At 40.5% G+C, this 16,566-nt stretch overlaps 1 protein-coding gene across 2 annotated transcripts in view; it reads right to left on the reverse strand.

Moving 5' to 3' along the window:
- Positions 1-16,566, reverse strand: part of KDM2A (lysine demethylase 2A) — a 59,814-nt gene that overhangs the window by 21,234 nt on the left and 22,014 nt on the right. For both annotated transcript variants that reach the window (XM_063116863.1, XM_063116862.1), the window contains exons 5-11: positions 9,048-9,126; positions 7,439-7,485; positions 6,937-7,115; positions 5,354-5,460; positions 4,749-4,842; positions 1,664-1,817; positions 197-312 (exon numbers count right to left, since the gene is read on the reverse strand). In XM_063116863.1, coding sequence (XP_062972933.1) covers positions 197-312; positions 1,664-1,817; positions 4,749-4,842; positions 5,354-5,460; positions 6,937-7,115; positions 7,439-7,485; positions 9,048-9,126 — 776 coding nt within the window. The remainder of the gene's footprint in view (positions 1-196; positions 313-1,663; positions 1,818-4,748; positions 4,843-5,353; positions 5,461-6,936; positions 7,116-7,438; positions 7,486-9,047; positions 9,127-16,566) is intronic.

Below are 16,566 nucleotides of genomic sequence, written 5' to 3' on the forward strand. Positions count from 1 at the left end.
AGTGTATCAACCAAACATAAAGATAATCAGCTCACCTAATTCTTGGTCAATGTCTACACATACCTCCTCAAAAGCAATACACTGTATCACAATAGCATATGCTATCCAGAGATTAAAAACAAAACAAAACTGTTTCCCATTTTATTCAATAAGCAGAACGGTGAGGTAAGTTCTTTGGGGTTTGAAAGCTCCTTACCCGTGTACGGTCTTCAATGCTGTAGATCCGCAACTGCATAGGGATGTTGAAGCTGTGTAGAAAGTTACCACCAAAAACCAGAGTATCCATAGGAGTATACACTGCATGGATCCAACCTAAAGGGAAAGAGCTCATAGGTTAGATCAGTGGTTCCCAATTGGTGGTCCCAGGGGGTCCGTGGCACCATTCACATATTCACCATTCATTTCTGGAGTCCACTGACAACGAATTCCTACCAGAAGTAAAATATAACATCACTGAGCACCTGCGACTAGCTTCAGAGATTACTTCCCTGCACCTAATCCTGAAAACTCATGGAGAAGGAAACCTTTTGAATGTGGTGATGTACAACTAACAACTCTGTCTGCGGAAGAGCAAGATGCACTTGTTGACGTGACTTGTGATGGTTCATTGAAATCATTTTTCAAAGAATATAGACTGGACCAATTCTGGGTGACGGTTTTTCCTGATTATAAGAAGTTAGGTGAAAAAGCTTTGAAACATCTAGTTCCCTTTTGTTCCACATAACTTTGTGAACAAACATTTTCAACGTTTTGTTATATGAAGAACGAGCATAGAAATCGGCTCGATGTTGATCCAGATTTGAGATTAAAAGTAGGAAATATTGAACTATTGAAGTAGGAAATATTGTGGAAGGGATTGTTCGGGACAAAAAGAGGCATGATTTCTCCCATTACATTTAGGTTTAGTAGCTGCTAGACATGTCATAATTTTTCAATTGTAAACTAGACATTAGTAAAATTAAATTCATCTTCATATTCCTAACTAAATCATTGTCATTTTTGCATGATAATCACAAATATCACAAATTTTATGGTCTGTTTTTTAGTATACATAAAATCCTTTGCTTATATGGGGCTACCCCTTATTTTCGCCAAAAAATTGCTCCACAACATAGAGATAACAATTTTACAAAAGTCCATGGCTTGGCATTTAAAATCAAGGGGTGCGCAGTACTTAGCTAATTGGGAACCACTGGGTTAGATATTCTGAAGTTCTATAGTTGAGAATTTTGTACCCCTAAAGCTGTAGTTTCTGTACTAATCTCAAGTTATGCCTTCTAAACTCAGTTACTCAGAGAGACAGAGAAAGGAGCCTGCTCTAAATCTCATCTCCTTCTGGTATTATTGAAAACTACTTCTACCTCATTTAAGCAAGGTATATGGCTTTATTTACAAAGGCATGATGAAAAAGTGCTTTAACCTAGAATAGAGAATGCTATTTTTGTGGTTCCTGAACTCCTAGACTGAACTGCACCCTATTATCTTCAGTCTGTCTCCTATATAAATATTTATTCATGTAGCAGACAGTCTTACTGGGCCTTAACAGGCAACAACTGATGAATTTAGACATCATAGCTAATAGACAAACCACAAGGAATATTCTTCCAATGCTTATATGGACACATATATTTTTGTCAACAGAAAATGTGTAAGTTACATCTACCTGAGGGTATGACAAAGGTATAACCTTGCTTCAGCTCAATTCGCTGACAATTTGACACCCTGTCACCAAGGAAGATATCCCCTTGTTTGCCCGAAAGCAGCCAATTTTCATACAACTCCAGGTTCTGGGGCGTGGGTGGGATTAACCAGAAGACCTGCAAGTGAAAAATGATATATTAAACAGACTGGATCACATGAACAACTAATGTTTGCTGAGATCCATTTGCTACTTTCTATCTCAGCCAGGTTTAAAAGGAACTCAGAGCAACATTTTATCTATGCAACAACTGGCTGAGGGATAATGACTTGTCAAAGCCCATCTCTTCCAATGAGTTTCCTAGCTGAAGAACCCCTCACACTTTATACAGTAGTTGGGTACACTGATGCTTATTATATTATATCAAGTGTGAATAATGGGAAACATGAGCCTGTCCTTCATGTATGAAGACATGTCAGGTAGGTCCAATCATGGATACCTGATGCGTGTCCAACTCTTTCAGGGAACAGGCAAACCCTCCAGACTACAACTAATACTGATGGAACAATGTGAAGAAAATAAATGAAGAGCTGAGTTAAACCATTTAGTTCTTGCCCCAAATGTTTCATTCTTCCATGTGTCTGTACCTTCTTACACACCATTTGCTACACTTAAACAAGTTCCCCATGTCTACTTTTCAGGCACTCTCATTCCAAGTACTAAAGCACAACCTAAATTTTACATTGTACAAACAGTGAAGAGCAAACGCAGCTCAGAAAAATGAGTGTCACTGCAGCACTAAGAGATGCCAGGAGTGGGCAGAGCACAAGTGTACGAAGAAGCCAATAACTGCAGAGACACTGAGTGGCTGAAACTTTATGGCTTGCATTTTGTAGCAACAATCAGTTAATGGTCTATTATTCCTTTCATTATTAAAGGAATAGAATAGGAAGCAGATACATATACACACATACAACCCCCCACCCCCACAGAGAGAGAAAATTATATTTCAATATTCAGGAGTCCTAACAAATTACTTGCCTTACACAGTTAACTCACTTGATGCATTGCCATGATAATGTTTAGGTATGTTTATATAAAAAAATAATTATGGGGAGGTATTTAGAATTCACAATAACCAAATTAGAATGACTGAAAATTATACTAAGACAGCACTTAAGCAAAGCTTTCCAACAGCAGATGGAAGGGAGATCACATAACAACAACAACAACAACAACAATTTATTTCTTACCCGCCTCTCCCTCTGGATCGAGGCGGGAAACAACATTAAATACAACGATACAATACATAAAACTGGTTAAAAGAGCATATAAAACCGATATAATACTAAAATAATGATCACAACATCTTAAAATTCTTACATTTAAAATTCATCTGGTTAGGCCTGCTGGAAGAGATTAGTCTTTATGGCTGTTTTAAACCCAGAGAGAGTATTAAATTGACGAATCTCTTCCGGCAGGCCATTCCACAGTCTGAGGGCGGCAGAAGAAAAGGTCCTCTGGGTAACAGTTGTCAGCCTAGTTTTGGCTGACTGGAGTAAATTTTCCCCAGAGGACCTGAGTCCTCTGGGGCAGATTGTATGGGAGAAGATGATCCCACAGGTAACCTGGACCCAAACCATGTAAGGCTTTAAAGGTAATGACCAACACTTTGTACTTCGCCTGGAAACTAATTGGCAGCCAGTAGAGTGATTTTAATGTTGGTGTAATATGGTCACCTCTAGGTGTGCTGGTGCCATATTTTGAACTACTTGAATTTTCTGAACTAGGTACAAAGGTAGCCCTATGTACAGGGCATTGCAGAAGTCGAGCCTCAGAGTTACCAGCGCATGCACTAACGTCTATGTCTACTTTCTACAAATTTCTTAAAAGGAGGCAAATGCATACAAACACTGTGACTACAAAACAATGTGTGCACACTCTGTCCAAGTAAAACTAAATCTAAAGGTTCCTGTTCCACACTTTTTGTTATTGCTAAGGATGTTCCCTAACAATGCCTCAATTCTTGCAAGATCAGCTTAAACTACTGATAGTTCATCTCTATGTCATTGTCACATTTGTAATGAAAGCAAAAAAAGACTGCTGTTATGCTAACCTCCAGTTTACAAAGTACCTCTAGTTTACAAAGAAGCATAGGTGCAAAAGCAACAACAACACCTATTTCTGATTTGGACGAGAAAGGGAGTGAGTGGGGAAGAGATGAACAGGAGCTGAGACAACATGGGATGTGTAGAACTGTATACTCAAATGCACAAGCTACCATATATTCTTTACAAACAATGTGGATTTATAAAGCATATAAGGACACACACATTTATTGTTTAATTTCAGACCAGGCTGGATGAAAGGCCTGTAAACAATAATAAAAAAGGATTAGGGGATCTTGACTGGGGATCTTGAAAGCTTATACCAGAATACTAAATCTCTTACCAAACAACAAAACCTCAGAGTTCTATCTATATTAAGTAGATATGCTGAACTCCTTTCAGTATTACTTAAAATCCATTTCATTGAATTATCATCAACTTATGTTGATTTACATGAAGTACTTATATCTTACTTTTTCAATATAAAATCTTCAAGGCAGCTAGTTTAGAAATGTAGCTAATTATATCCACATCTGTTTCATTAACCACTCCTACATTTCTGTTTCAATTTGCTTTCATGTTCTATTAGTTACACACTGCACCCACCAGGGAATCCTGTTCAACAGCACAATGAGCAAAAATGTCCTGATTCTACAGCAGGGTGGCCAAACACCAGCTAATGAACTGCATGTGTCTCCCTGGGTAGTTCAAGAAAATGAAGTGATTAATGATATAGTAGCTCCTCAGTGGGCAAGTATGCTAAGAGCACAGCAGAAGCTTGCCCTTGCCACCTTCCTTCTCCCTGCCCTTACTTCTTTTAGTCAGAAACCAGACTGAAGAAAGCAGAAGCAACCTCATGATTCACAGGGCCCAATGTTTTGAGATCCTTTAGTAGACAAATGAGGAACTAAATTTTAATTCCATTGTTTAAAGCATTACAAAAGTTATCCTTCTACATAATGTCTCCCATAAAACAGAGCAACTTGCGATTGTCACAATACCTTCCCGCCTCTGTGGATGTGATACCATACTGATGTGCCACCGAAGTCTACATGGAAATCTGTATAGCAGCCCTTGACACTCATCAGACAGTACCTGAAATGAAAACAACAATAAGAAGTTGCAACTCAAGTCCAATCAATTTTACATTTCTATGCAGACAGAAAAATGCTTGATATAGGAGTGGTTGCTGACATTATTTTGAAGAAGAACACGTCACCCAGAATTTACACATTCAGGATGCTGATCCCTATGCCAAACATTGTTCATTTAAATGGGCCACCAGAACCAGCACATAGGGCATAGCTACAAGTGGTAATAGGGATCTACATCCCAGTAATGGGTGATACCTTTTCTTCACTGTTGCAATGCTTATTATTTAAAATAAAATTAATATAACCTGCCTTTCCACAATAAGATGTACAAGGCCACTATCTATTCTGTGCTACTGTCATTGCATATCATTGTATATTGCATTAAGCTTCTGGCTTTGAGTACTGAAAGTACAATTTTGGCAATATACAGAGCACCTCAAAGGAAAGACTTTACTCTGAATTCTCAGTTCAGCGGATAGGCGGTTGTATACACAAAATCTAAAGTTACTTACTTCTGCACTTTGGGATACTGCATATCCAGAATAGCATTCGTTGATTCTGTCTGGCTTTCCTTCAGATGCCTTGGCCACATGTTATCAACCCAATCAATCAAATCCACCTGAAACCAAAGTTTATATTTTAAGCTCAGGCATCAAAAGATCAAGTAGAAGAGGTCTTGTTGCCAAAGGATGCAATTCCCAGCACCCTAAGTAATAAAGATCAAGGGCTATGCTTTGAGGAGCGTGATCAGTGATGTTTATCTCATTTCCACTCTCTAGCTACAAATCTAGTATTGCTACTACTGTCTCCAAATATTTTGTATTCCCAAAGAATCAGATATGAAGTAAGCATTCATCACAGTAATGTCTCAGAAATTAATAACGCAACCATGGTGATAGAATTACAATGAATTCCATCACACACATGTAGCTATTTAGGAATGAATGCTCCCATCTAGCTGCTTCTGGTATTTAAGTGTCTGGGGACAGATAATACTTTGGGTGAGCATACATGCCTTCCAAAAGGATCCCACACACTGTTACAGCTAGCTGCACAATTGTGATTTTTCAAAATAAGGTACTAGATTTGCCCTCCATTCTTGAACAATTTTCTCTATATGGCAAAGTCTGTAATAGCTATATCTAATTAGGGCAGGCAGCATGAGGTACTGCCTAGATACTTTTAACTTTGTTTTACAATGCAATTCTACACATGTCTACTCAGAAGTAAGGACCAATGAGTTCAATAAGGTTTATTCCCAGCTAAGTGGATATATGATCGCAGACTGGTTTATATTTTTAATCTTGTAAGTCATTGCAAGAGGCTATGTAAAAAAATAAATATACAGAACTAAATAAGGAAGTTTGAACCAATGGTACAGAACTCTGATTTCTTGACAGTAACACCAGATTACCACTAAGATAATTTGAAACATCATCCAAGCAGTGTCTGCTCTCCCTGCACAGTAAGGCGGTTTCTAGTCAAGCTTCAAACAAACTTTAGTACTTCTAAAGAAAGGTATTTTGGAAACCAAAAAGGAGGACAACATGGTCGGCCCCCAAGGGGGTGTGCCCACCAACATGTCTGGCCCCAGGGGGCGTGTCCAGCACTAAGGAGATATGCCCACCCTAAGTCACTGCAGCCAAACCAAAGCCTCCAGCCTCAAACAATCTCTCTCTCTCTGTGTGTGTGTGTGCCAAAGTCTCCCTAGGGTCCAGCTGGGCTGCGCACTTGTGGCTGGGGATATTGCTTATTGCAGCTTATTGCTTGGTCATGTCCGGTGACTCTTACTTTAAAAACCTCTGCCACCAGCCGCCTCCACCTCCTCTCCTCCCACACAATCGCTCGACTCTGATGCACTCTTAAAACACTCTGGGTGGCAAGACAGCCTCTCAGGGCCAAGCTAGAGGTGCATCTGGGTTGCCTTCAGCCTCTCTCTACCTTATACCAGCCAACCAACATCTCCAGCCTAATTCAGGTTTTCAAATCGAAAACTTGAATTAGAACTATGCAAGCCTTCACCTATTTAAATAAAATGGAAGAGCAGAATAATGTTGCCAGGGGAATGAAGCCCCCAAACTCTCCAACCACTAACCGTAGTTGGTCTCTGCACCAAGTTCTCAAGCCGCGTATGGCTGAACTCCAGGCTGATAACATTATACAGCTTCTCACGCTCCTCCTCTGGGGTTTCATAGTAGCGTGCCCACTGTGCCATGGTCATCTCAATGTCCCGTTGAGTGTTAACATCCATGACATCCACCATACGCCGACTCCCTATCAGGACACAGAGATACAAAATTATATTGGTTAGGCATTGTAGCAGAAAAGATGGGCAAGGAAGTGGAGACAGGGCAGAAAAACGGATGACAGACATGTGAAGGACAGGATACAGAATCCCCCATTCAAGGCTATCTGATTTAGGGGCCTTTCGTCTTAAACATTTTTTCACCTTTTTTTTTTAGAAGACTAGAGGCTTGCTTTTTAATTTAAAAGTTTAATCAAAAGCAAATTCTACGCCAGATTTCAAACTGTTCATATATTACATACAACCCATTCTCTGATCATTTGATTAACTCAGAATAGGAGTGCATAATTACCTACGTAGAGTCGAACATCATTCACACTGAAGTCTGGCTCTGGCATCCTGCAACAGAAATAACACTAAATATAACAGTCTAATGGTATGCGTATCCTCCATGCAATTTTATGGTGGGCATCTCTCACACAGAAGAAATCAAATAAGATTGCTTTAGCCTTGTGAATAGTTCATGAAGAGATGACATACCTCTCATTTCCAAACACTCCACCTAGGTCTGCTGTCTCTGCAAGATTGACTGTCTTCCTTAAAGGGCAGGAGATTGAGGCAGAAAAGAGCACAGCACCACACATACAGCCCAACAACAAGCCATGGATTACTGGAGGATTGTGTCCGTCTCAAACAAGCCATGCTACCCAGGTCTGAATGACACAAACTGTGCCCTGGGCAGGTGATAAGGAAAATGGTCCCAGGCATGTTCCAGGTCTTAAACAAGCCACCATGGCTTGTTTATACTGTGGTTATCATGTGAACTAGGACACTATGTCAGTTCCAGCACTTCATTTCACCGGCCATTGGTGCTGCCATTTTAAAATTTCCCTGAACTGAAACCACAGAATGTTACTTGGCCAGCTTGCTTTTTTAAAAAGTTATTTATTTTAATTGATAGGTATTGTTTTGATTTTTTAAAATTTAAACCACTTTGTGAATTAACACCCCCTCCAAAAAGCCAGTGTAAATATACCTAAAGTAACTAGAGCAAATGCAGAATAACTTTTCATTAGAGTTTAGACCAGCCTTCCCCAACCTGGTGCCCTTGAAAAGTTTTGGATTACAATGTCCAGGATTCCAAACCACTGAGTCATGCTGGTAGATGGGAGTTGATGGCCATCAAATTCTGGAGGCCACCAGATTGGGGAAGGCTGGTTTGGACTATCAGCAGCCATCCCACTCTGCACGGGTCTAAAAGAATGGTCTGTTCTGGTGAGCTGATAGGAATTCATCAGAATCAGAATGCCCTCAGTTTCCAGTTGGCATAGCTAGGCACTCATGTTGAAACTGTAATCATTCTTTGGGATGTGGAGGTGTCTTGTATGGTTGACATGATTGATCGTAAACATGGTCCCTGGTTTTTCAGAGAGATAAGTGCTATGAAGCAGGCTGGAAGATGACTAGAACGAAAGTAGTAGAGATCTTGAGCTAAGTATAATCAGACACAAGAGCTCATTAGCAAGACTACACTGTGGCAGTGATGGCAAAAACATGTTACTCCCCTGCTACCATTGTATCCTCTGAATGTTATCCAGTGAGCTGTTTGAGCTGTTAGGAGTCGTTTGTAACTTGGCCCACAAGGACATATGAAGGAACCCTTGAAGACATGTTCAATGATTCACAGAGAATTATTAACGTGATGTGGATTAAGCAAGTGACCACGAAACTTAAACAAAATAAAGAATCACAGCAGACAAGGAATGGATACAATACCATTATAGCTTCTGAGATTCAATATCCAACCAACTAACTGGGATGGGATTCCAATGTTGAATTAGATGCTCTTGGAAAGCTATATAGGGGACACTTTCGGAGAGCTCTGCCACACATTAAGGCTATTTCACCAGGGTTAATGACCAACTTATCTAATAACACACTCTCATTACACCATCACTCACTTTATTCCAAGTCCATCACAGTTCTTGAAGATCAAAGGGTCTCGTAAGCCACCACGCTGAATGTATTCCGCAGTGAAGTCTGTCAGGAGAAGAAATAAGGGAGAACATTTGTTAGAGAGACCAGAGGCTAACAAATGTGAGACAGTAACAGGAGCTGTAGCATGTATGTCGGTGGGAGAGAATAAAGAATGTTAGTGGCACTTTCTTATTCTAGAGCAACAGATTTTCCATCTGCAAACACAGGGCCCTTAATTTAGCGAAGTTCTCTTGGCATGGCATGGTCAGACATAAGCATACAAATACTATACTGACAAAGAGCTTGGTTGAGACAGAGAAAGTACAATATATGTATTCCTCTTCCAAATTATCTAGTTTTCATGTAGTCTCATGCAAGGATTTCAGCCAACCATGATTTGAAAGCTGAAGGGCAACACAGAATTCCAGTCCTACTTTATTCCTGTTTGTTTGCTGGACAGCATTTAAGTCCCCTGTATTCCAAAGTGGTGCACTAATAAAGAATAGATAGAGGACTATTCCAAATCTCGGCTCCCAAGTACAACTGAGGAACTGAGCAGCAAAAAAGTTCTTCATGCAGAATTTTTCATGCTATCCCCCACCCCTGCCCTCAAATTGTACATTTCTGAAAGATGTGGTAAGGCACACGTATGACTTCTGAATTCACAAGTATACAGCCCAAGTCACTTCATTCCATAGATCACATACTGAACATAACTGGTTTCAAATTATCACATGAATTATCATTAACAATTCCCCACCCCTGTCTAACGTGACTGCTGAGGTACAGGGCTTGGGCAAGTGGGAACGTGATCATCTACCATGAACCTAAACACTATGTGATCTAAATGGTACCCTATCCCACAATGTATGGGAAAGTTCGGGAATGGGTTTTTACAGTGTGCATTCCCTAACCATAATTCTGACTCCAGGATAACATAAACTGTTATGGGTTTGATCAAGGTAATTTCCCTCTACCCTGCTTTTCCTCCCTCAACATTTCATGCCTCCTGGAATAAAGTGAATATCTTCAGTTCTCAAACATGATGAGGACGATCTGGAAATTTTTGAATTTGAACATTTTTCCAATGCAAATTAGGTTAATTTAAATTAACCTAATTTGCATATTAAAAAATTCAGTTTGCATTGGAAAGTGTTCTGATGTCCTAGAGCATGATTGGGCAACTTGTGGCCCTCCAGAAGCTCTGATCATTCCTAACCATTGGCTATACTGGCTAGAGCTAAAGAGAGTCATATGCCAAAACTTCTGGGAGGGCAAAAAGTTGGCCATGTGTGCCCTAGAAATACCCAATTTAGTATGTTTATGTTCTTGAATTTACTAAGCAAAGATTAAAAAAGTACCCCATGTTAATTTTTTGTCCGAATACACAATTATTTGGCCTGAAATATTTAAAGCCCACTAAATGTGATTTAAATGTTATATTATGTACAAAGTATTATTGGAATACTTGCAAAATAAATAAATAAAGACAATAGCATGTACTTGCCCTTCATTGTTTAAGTGAGAGAAAAAACAAACTAAAAGTGCATGATATTCTGACAACCTCATCTGTTTCAAGGAAGTTCAGCTCTCTTCCACTAAGGTTGTTGGGGGATATTCAGTTTTGCTGTCACTATTTATTAGTTCCATATATGTATTTCAATAACATATTTGTATTCCCTGATGTACTTGCTAAGGATAATTACCTGGAAAACATTAATTCTAACTTTGAAACTGCCGTACTTCCCTAATATTGTATTTGCAATTGGCAAATACCTCCCGTCCTTGCTTCACATCATTACTTCTTCTCTGTCCTCTGGTTCATTTCCTTCTGCTTTTAAACATGCTACAGTCTCTCCCATTCTCAAAAAACCCACTCTTGATCGACTATCTCTGTCTAACTACCGACTTGTCTCTCTGTTGCCTCTTGTCTCAAAGATCCTGGAACGTGTGGTCTACTCTCGTTGTCTTGACTTTCTGTCTAGTAACTCTGCTCTGGATCCCTTTCAATCTGGATTCCGTCCATTGCATTCCACTGAAACAGCCCTTACCAAGATCACCAATGATCTTCTCACTGCCAAGTCTAAAGGCCATTATTCCGTTCTTATTCTCCTTGATCTAACTGCATCCTTTGACACGGTTGATCACGTTCTTCTCTTAGATTCCCTCCATGACCTTGGACTCTGTGGCTCTGTCTATAACTGGTTCGCCTCCTATCTAGAGGGTCGCTCTTTCAGCGTGTCGGCTAACGGCAGCTCGTCCTCCTCTTTTCCCCTCTCAGTAGGGGTTCCGCAAGGCTCGGTGCTTGGTCCGTTGTTGTTTTCTTTATACATGTTGCCCTTGGGTAAGCTTATTCAATCTCATGGCCTCCAATATCATCTGTATGCCGATGATACACAATTATATCTCTCATCTCCGGAACTTTCTCCTGATGTTCACGATCGTATCTCGGCATGTCTTTCAGATATCTCAGCCTGGCTGCTTCATCGTCGTTTGAAACTTAATATGGCAAAAACTGAACTGCTTGTTTTTCCTCCTAAACCTTCTCCTCACCTCTCATTCTCTCTTACTGTCAACGATGTTACGCTTACTCCGGTCAAGGAAGCTCGTAGTCTTGGCTTTATATTTGATTCCTCGCTCTCCTTTATTCCTCATATTGAGGCAGTAGCTAAATCCTGTCGTTTCTTCCTGTATAATATTGCCAGGATTCGACCATTTTTGTCTGTCTCTTCTGCCAAGACTCTTGTTCACGCACTGGTTATCTCTCGGTTGGACTACTGCAACCTTCTTCTCTCTGGCCTTCCTTCATCTCACATCAGTCCGCTGGTCTCTGTCCACCACTCTGCCGCTAAGATCATCTTCTTGGCCCGCCGCTCTGACCATGTCACTCCACTTCTGAAATCTCTTCATTGGCTTCCAATTCACTCCAGAATCCAATATAAACTTCTCCTGTTGACCTTCAAAGCTTTTCACGGTCTAGCTCCTGCCTATCTCTCCTCTCTCATCTCACACTATTGCCCCGCTTGTGCTCTCCGCTCCTCTGATGCCATGCTTCTCGCCTGCCCAAGGGCCTCTACTTCCCTTACTCGGCTTCGTCCTTTTTCTTCTGCTGCCCCTTACGCCTGGAATGCTCTTCCAGAACACTTGAGAACTACAAACTCAATCACAGCTTTTAAAACTCAGCTAAAAACTTTTCTTTTCGCTACAGCTTTTAAATATTGAGTTTGTTCTGACTCTATACTGTTAGCTTCACCCTACCCGGTGCCTGTTTACACTTCCCTGTGCCTATTTGCATTCCCTTTCCCTCCTTATTGTTTACTACAACTTTATTAGATTGTAAGCCTATGCGGCAGGGTCTTGCTATTTACTGTGTAATCTGTACAGCACCACGTACATTGATGGTGCTATATAAATAAATAATAATAATAATCTATTCATTTTTATTAATGAACATAAGAAATGAAAAATTTTCCATGCAAAGATAAAGCACTTGAAAAAATTCTACCCCACACTTCTGGTTCTCACTAGGCTGTATTATTTACAAATTAATATTTTTCTACATACTAGGGGAGTCCAAGTAAGCAAACTCCCACATCTTGTCTGTAGTTGGCTCCACTTCATTGCCCCATTGATAGCCAAGAGACCCCCTCGACGTCTAGTATGAGAAAAAATGGCAATGTTGGGTCCATTATAGACACGTGCAGCCCAAACATAATTAAATACCATTGGCATAAAATTCCTTGTGAGCAAAACATCCTTATCTACAATGGTGGGCACAATGTCAACCATGATCACTAGGTATATTGCTGAAAGATCCCCCGTTTCCCTCCTCCCAGAATTTGAATAACTACGAGGTGGCAAACTCTGCCTATGGTAGATGGAGTTCAAGGTTTGCTGCTGTTTTGAGCTAAGAAATCATGATTCAGAAATAAACCCAAGTTCAATGGTTTTTCCCCAGGCTATGTGTGCTTAGAAATAAAACTTTAGCTTTTCACTTGATAAGAGTAAACCGATGGCAAGTTTTCCCCAAGTGTAATTAACACCACAACATTATCATCATATTCAGGATCACTATTTTGGGGTGTGTGTGTGAGGGGGGGAATCAAAAGTACCTATCTCTCCAGTTATCACGAGGAAAACTAACAATACATGTTTTAAGGGTGTACGTTGTTTTTTTTTAAAAAAAAACAGCAACAGTTGAAGCCATTTCAGTAGCAAAAGGGGAAAAGGGAAGACCACCTGGACCGGGACTAACAGTAAGTGAGCTTTTTCCATCTGATTTGCCTAGGGAAACTTCCTATCAAGTAGATCCACTGCAGGAGATCTAGCTGCCCAGAACTCCTACTTCCTAGGGAAACCTGGCAGTGACGTAGCATTTTCCAGCAGCTCCAGCCTCACTGGACCATTGCTGGGACCCAAGGGCTATAGGAAAGATGTTGCCCTTGGGCAGCAGGCTAACCTGGAAGTCAAGAGGACTCCACTCTGTGTGTGGGTGTTCTCTGTGGGGAGCTGATTGGGCCTCTTAGTACTTGTATTTTTAGGACGTGGTTTTATCACTGCTATAGAGGGCTTTATGAGATATGTCTTAGAGAATGGGGAACTGGGAGCAGATTGGGAGTAAATATTTAAGTGATAACCAGCAAGGGGGATATGGCAAGTTTCCAACCTGGCCATTGTAGGGATCGGAGGACAAAGCTACCATTTGGCCTTCCCTCCTTTCTGGTAATCTACTGATAAAAAGTCATGGCAACAGTGAAGGTAGTCTTACTTTTTAATGTTAGGTCAGTTGTTTGGAAAACATCAGCCATCCAGGATCTAATTCGAGACACGGGCATGTAACATGAAGATGTAGCTGAGGGAAAAGGGGAGAGTGGGACCACTCTATAGAAATTTATCTTCTGCTAACCAGAGGCTCCATTCAGCAGTTTGGTGTGAGTGCATGATGCTGCATTTGGGTAGCCTGAACAGTGTAGAGATTCTATTAATGTACCATCAACCCTGCTGGTCAATAGTCTCCCTTCTTGTGCTAGTCAAGGCGATCTTGGGGGTGGCACTGAATCACCCCAAGTATCTTGTTCTGGGGTATCTCAACAACATTCCCACTGAAGCTGCTCAGCCAGGAGTGGTACAGGATTTCATGTTTCCATGAACCTGTCCCAACTAGTATCCGGCCCTAGATGTTCAGCAGGGCACACACTCAATTTGGTATTCTGTTGTGGCAGAGTTGGTGTTCTGAGGGTCAAAGAGTTACATGTGACTCACTTGTAATGGACAGATCACTATAAAGTTAGCTTTGGACTGGCTGCTAGTATGTACCTTCTCAGGGGTGGAGGGCAAGTTAAAATGGTCTGCCCCAGGTACCCAATGGATTTTAATGGTTTCCTGAATGGGCTTAGGGAACTTCCTGCCTCGTTTGTCAGTGGCTGATCCATGGAATATGGAAATGACCTGGGCCACTGACACTAGCACTCCAGAACACCCTCTCTCTCCTAGTAGAGTTAGGTCATCTCTCTGGTTTAACAGGAGGGATGTCTACTAGAGCGCCATGGACAAAATGTGGGATGAATCAAACTGAACATGAGTGAAAGACCACTTAGGGCACAATCTTATGTACGTTTAAGACAGGGCAGCAAAGAAAACTTACTCCTTTGCTATCATTGTGTCCATACAGAACAGACAACAAATACTTATCTGCACTGTGTGAGGCATTATTCAGCAAGATGTTGCCAAGAGAGAGCTAGAGTTGGTGGTTTGCTGTGAACAATTTGCTACGTTCTTTGCAAATATAGTTGCTCGGATGCACCTTGACTTGCGACTTCAATATTAGGGCAGGGCAGTTTGACGGAACCTCAGCAACCTTTTGCCCAGTTGTATTGGATTCTTTTCAGCTTGTAAATCTTATGACATAGACAGTGTACTGGAAGCAGTGAGGGCTGCTATCCATGTACTTAACCCTTGACTTCTTTGCTGTTTAAATCAACCAATATGGGACTGCTACTATGTCTAAGGAAAGTGATAAATGCCTCTCTATGAAAGGAGACTGTTCACTCTTGCTTAAAAGAGGGAGTAATAAGCCTTTTACTAAAGAAACCTTCTATAGTTAGGCAGACCCAGGAGATCTGCCTAACTATAGGCCAGTCTCAAATGTACCATTCTTGGATAGGCGATCAAGAAAATGATGGCATGGCAACTCCAAATGCATCTGGATGATACTGGTTCTGTGGACCCTTTTCAAACAGGCCTTTGGCCAGGATATGGGACTGAGACTGCTTTGGTCACTTTGGTGTATGACCAAAGGGAAGAAGGCCTGGAAAAAACATAGAAAAATCTGGTAAAAAAAGAAGAAGGGTCTGGTTTTTCCCCCAAGGACCATTTTTGTTCTTTTCTGCAAAACTGAATCATTTTGAATTATAAAATGCTTACTTTTAGAATTTAAAAGTATTTATGTATTGTGACCCAACCTTTACTCCCCCCGAAATGATTTCTAAAAATTATGTAATAAGAACATTCATAGAAAACTAGAGATGTAAAATGTCTGGAAAAAATGAACCCATGGGGGGGAAATGTTTTTTTTTTAAAATCCTCTCTAGAAGATTCCCAGCAAAGTTAGTTCTTTCTTTCCTTATTAAAATTATTGATCTAAAGTATATTTTACTGATAAAACATTTATGCTCAGTTTCTCAACATGTGAGTAGAGTCACCATTTGTGCATTCTTGACAGTAAATGTGCATTCTTGACAGTTTGGGTTTTGTTCTATAGAATCATGTGTTTCTGATGCTGTAGCATTTAATGCAGTTCTAATCTACTCAGACAATAATTACAAAATTTACTGAGTTCATTTTTAAAAGTTTTAAAATATAGCGATAATTTTATGAGCAAACTAAGTTGTACATAAAATATGTTTAGGAACAGAAAAACTGCTTTATGATCTTAAAGCAGCCCTCCCAAACCTGCTGCCTTCCAGATGTTGGGGAAGACTCTCTTAAAGCAACAGAATGACTAGAGGTCTGTAAAGATGGCTAATAAAATAAGTATTGCATATCTCACCCCCAAATCTATTTTTTCTAAAAAACCAAATAGACAACAACCAGTTTTTTCCCATGGCCTCCGGAAACTTTACATCTCTATGTAAGACCTTTGCCAGGAACTGGATTGGGAGAACAGAGTATCAGTTCTCATTGACCTCTCAGTGGATTTTGATACTATTGACATGGTATCCAGGTCCTTGTGAACAAAACATCCTTACAATGGTATCTTTCTGGACCACCATGTGGGGCTGGACCTTGGGGGTGCTGTTCGAAGTGGTTTCAGGCCTTCCAGTTGAGTCCAAAAGTTGGTACTGGGGGATTACAGTTTGACTTCACAGTCATTGACCTATGCACAGGGTTCTATCTTGTCCCCCATGTAATTTATCATTTCCATGAAGCTGCTGGGAAAGTTCATTTGGAATTGGAGTAAGGTGCCCCCAATATGCTGACTCAACTCTATTGCTCTTTGTCTCA

Source organism: Elgaria multicarinata, chromosome 2, assembly GCF_023053635.1.
Source record: "Elgaria multicarinata webbii isolate HBS135686 ecotype San Diego chromosome 2, rElgMul1.1.pri, whole genome shotgun sequence".
NCBI classification, from domain to species: Eukaryota; Metazoa; Chordata; class Lepidosauria; order Squamata; family Anguidae; genus Elgaria; species Elgaria multicarinata.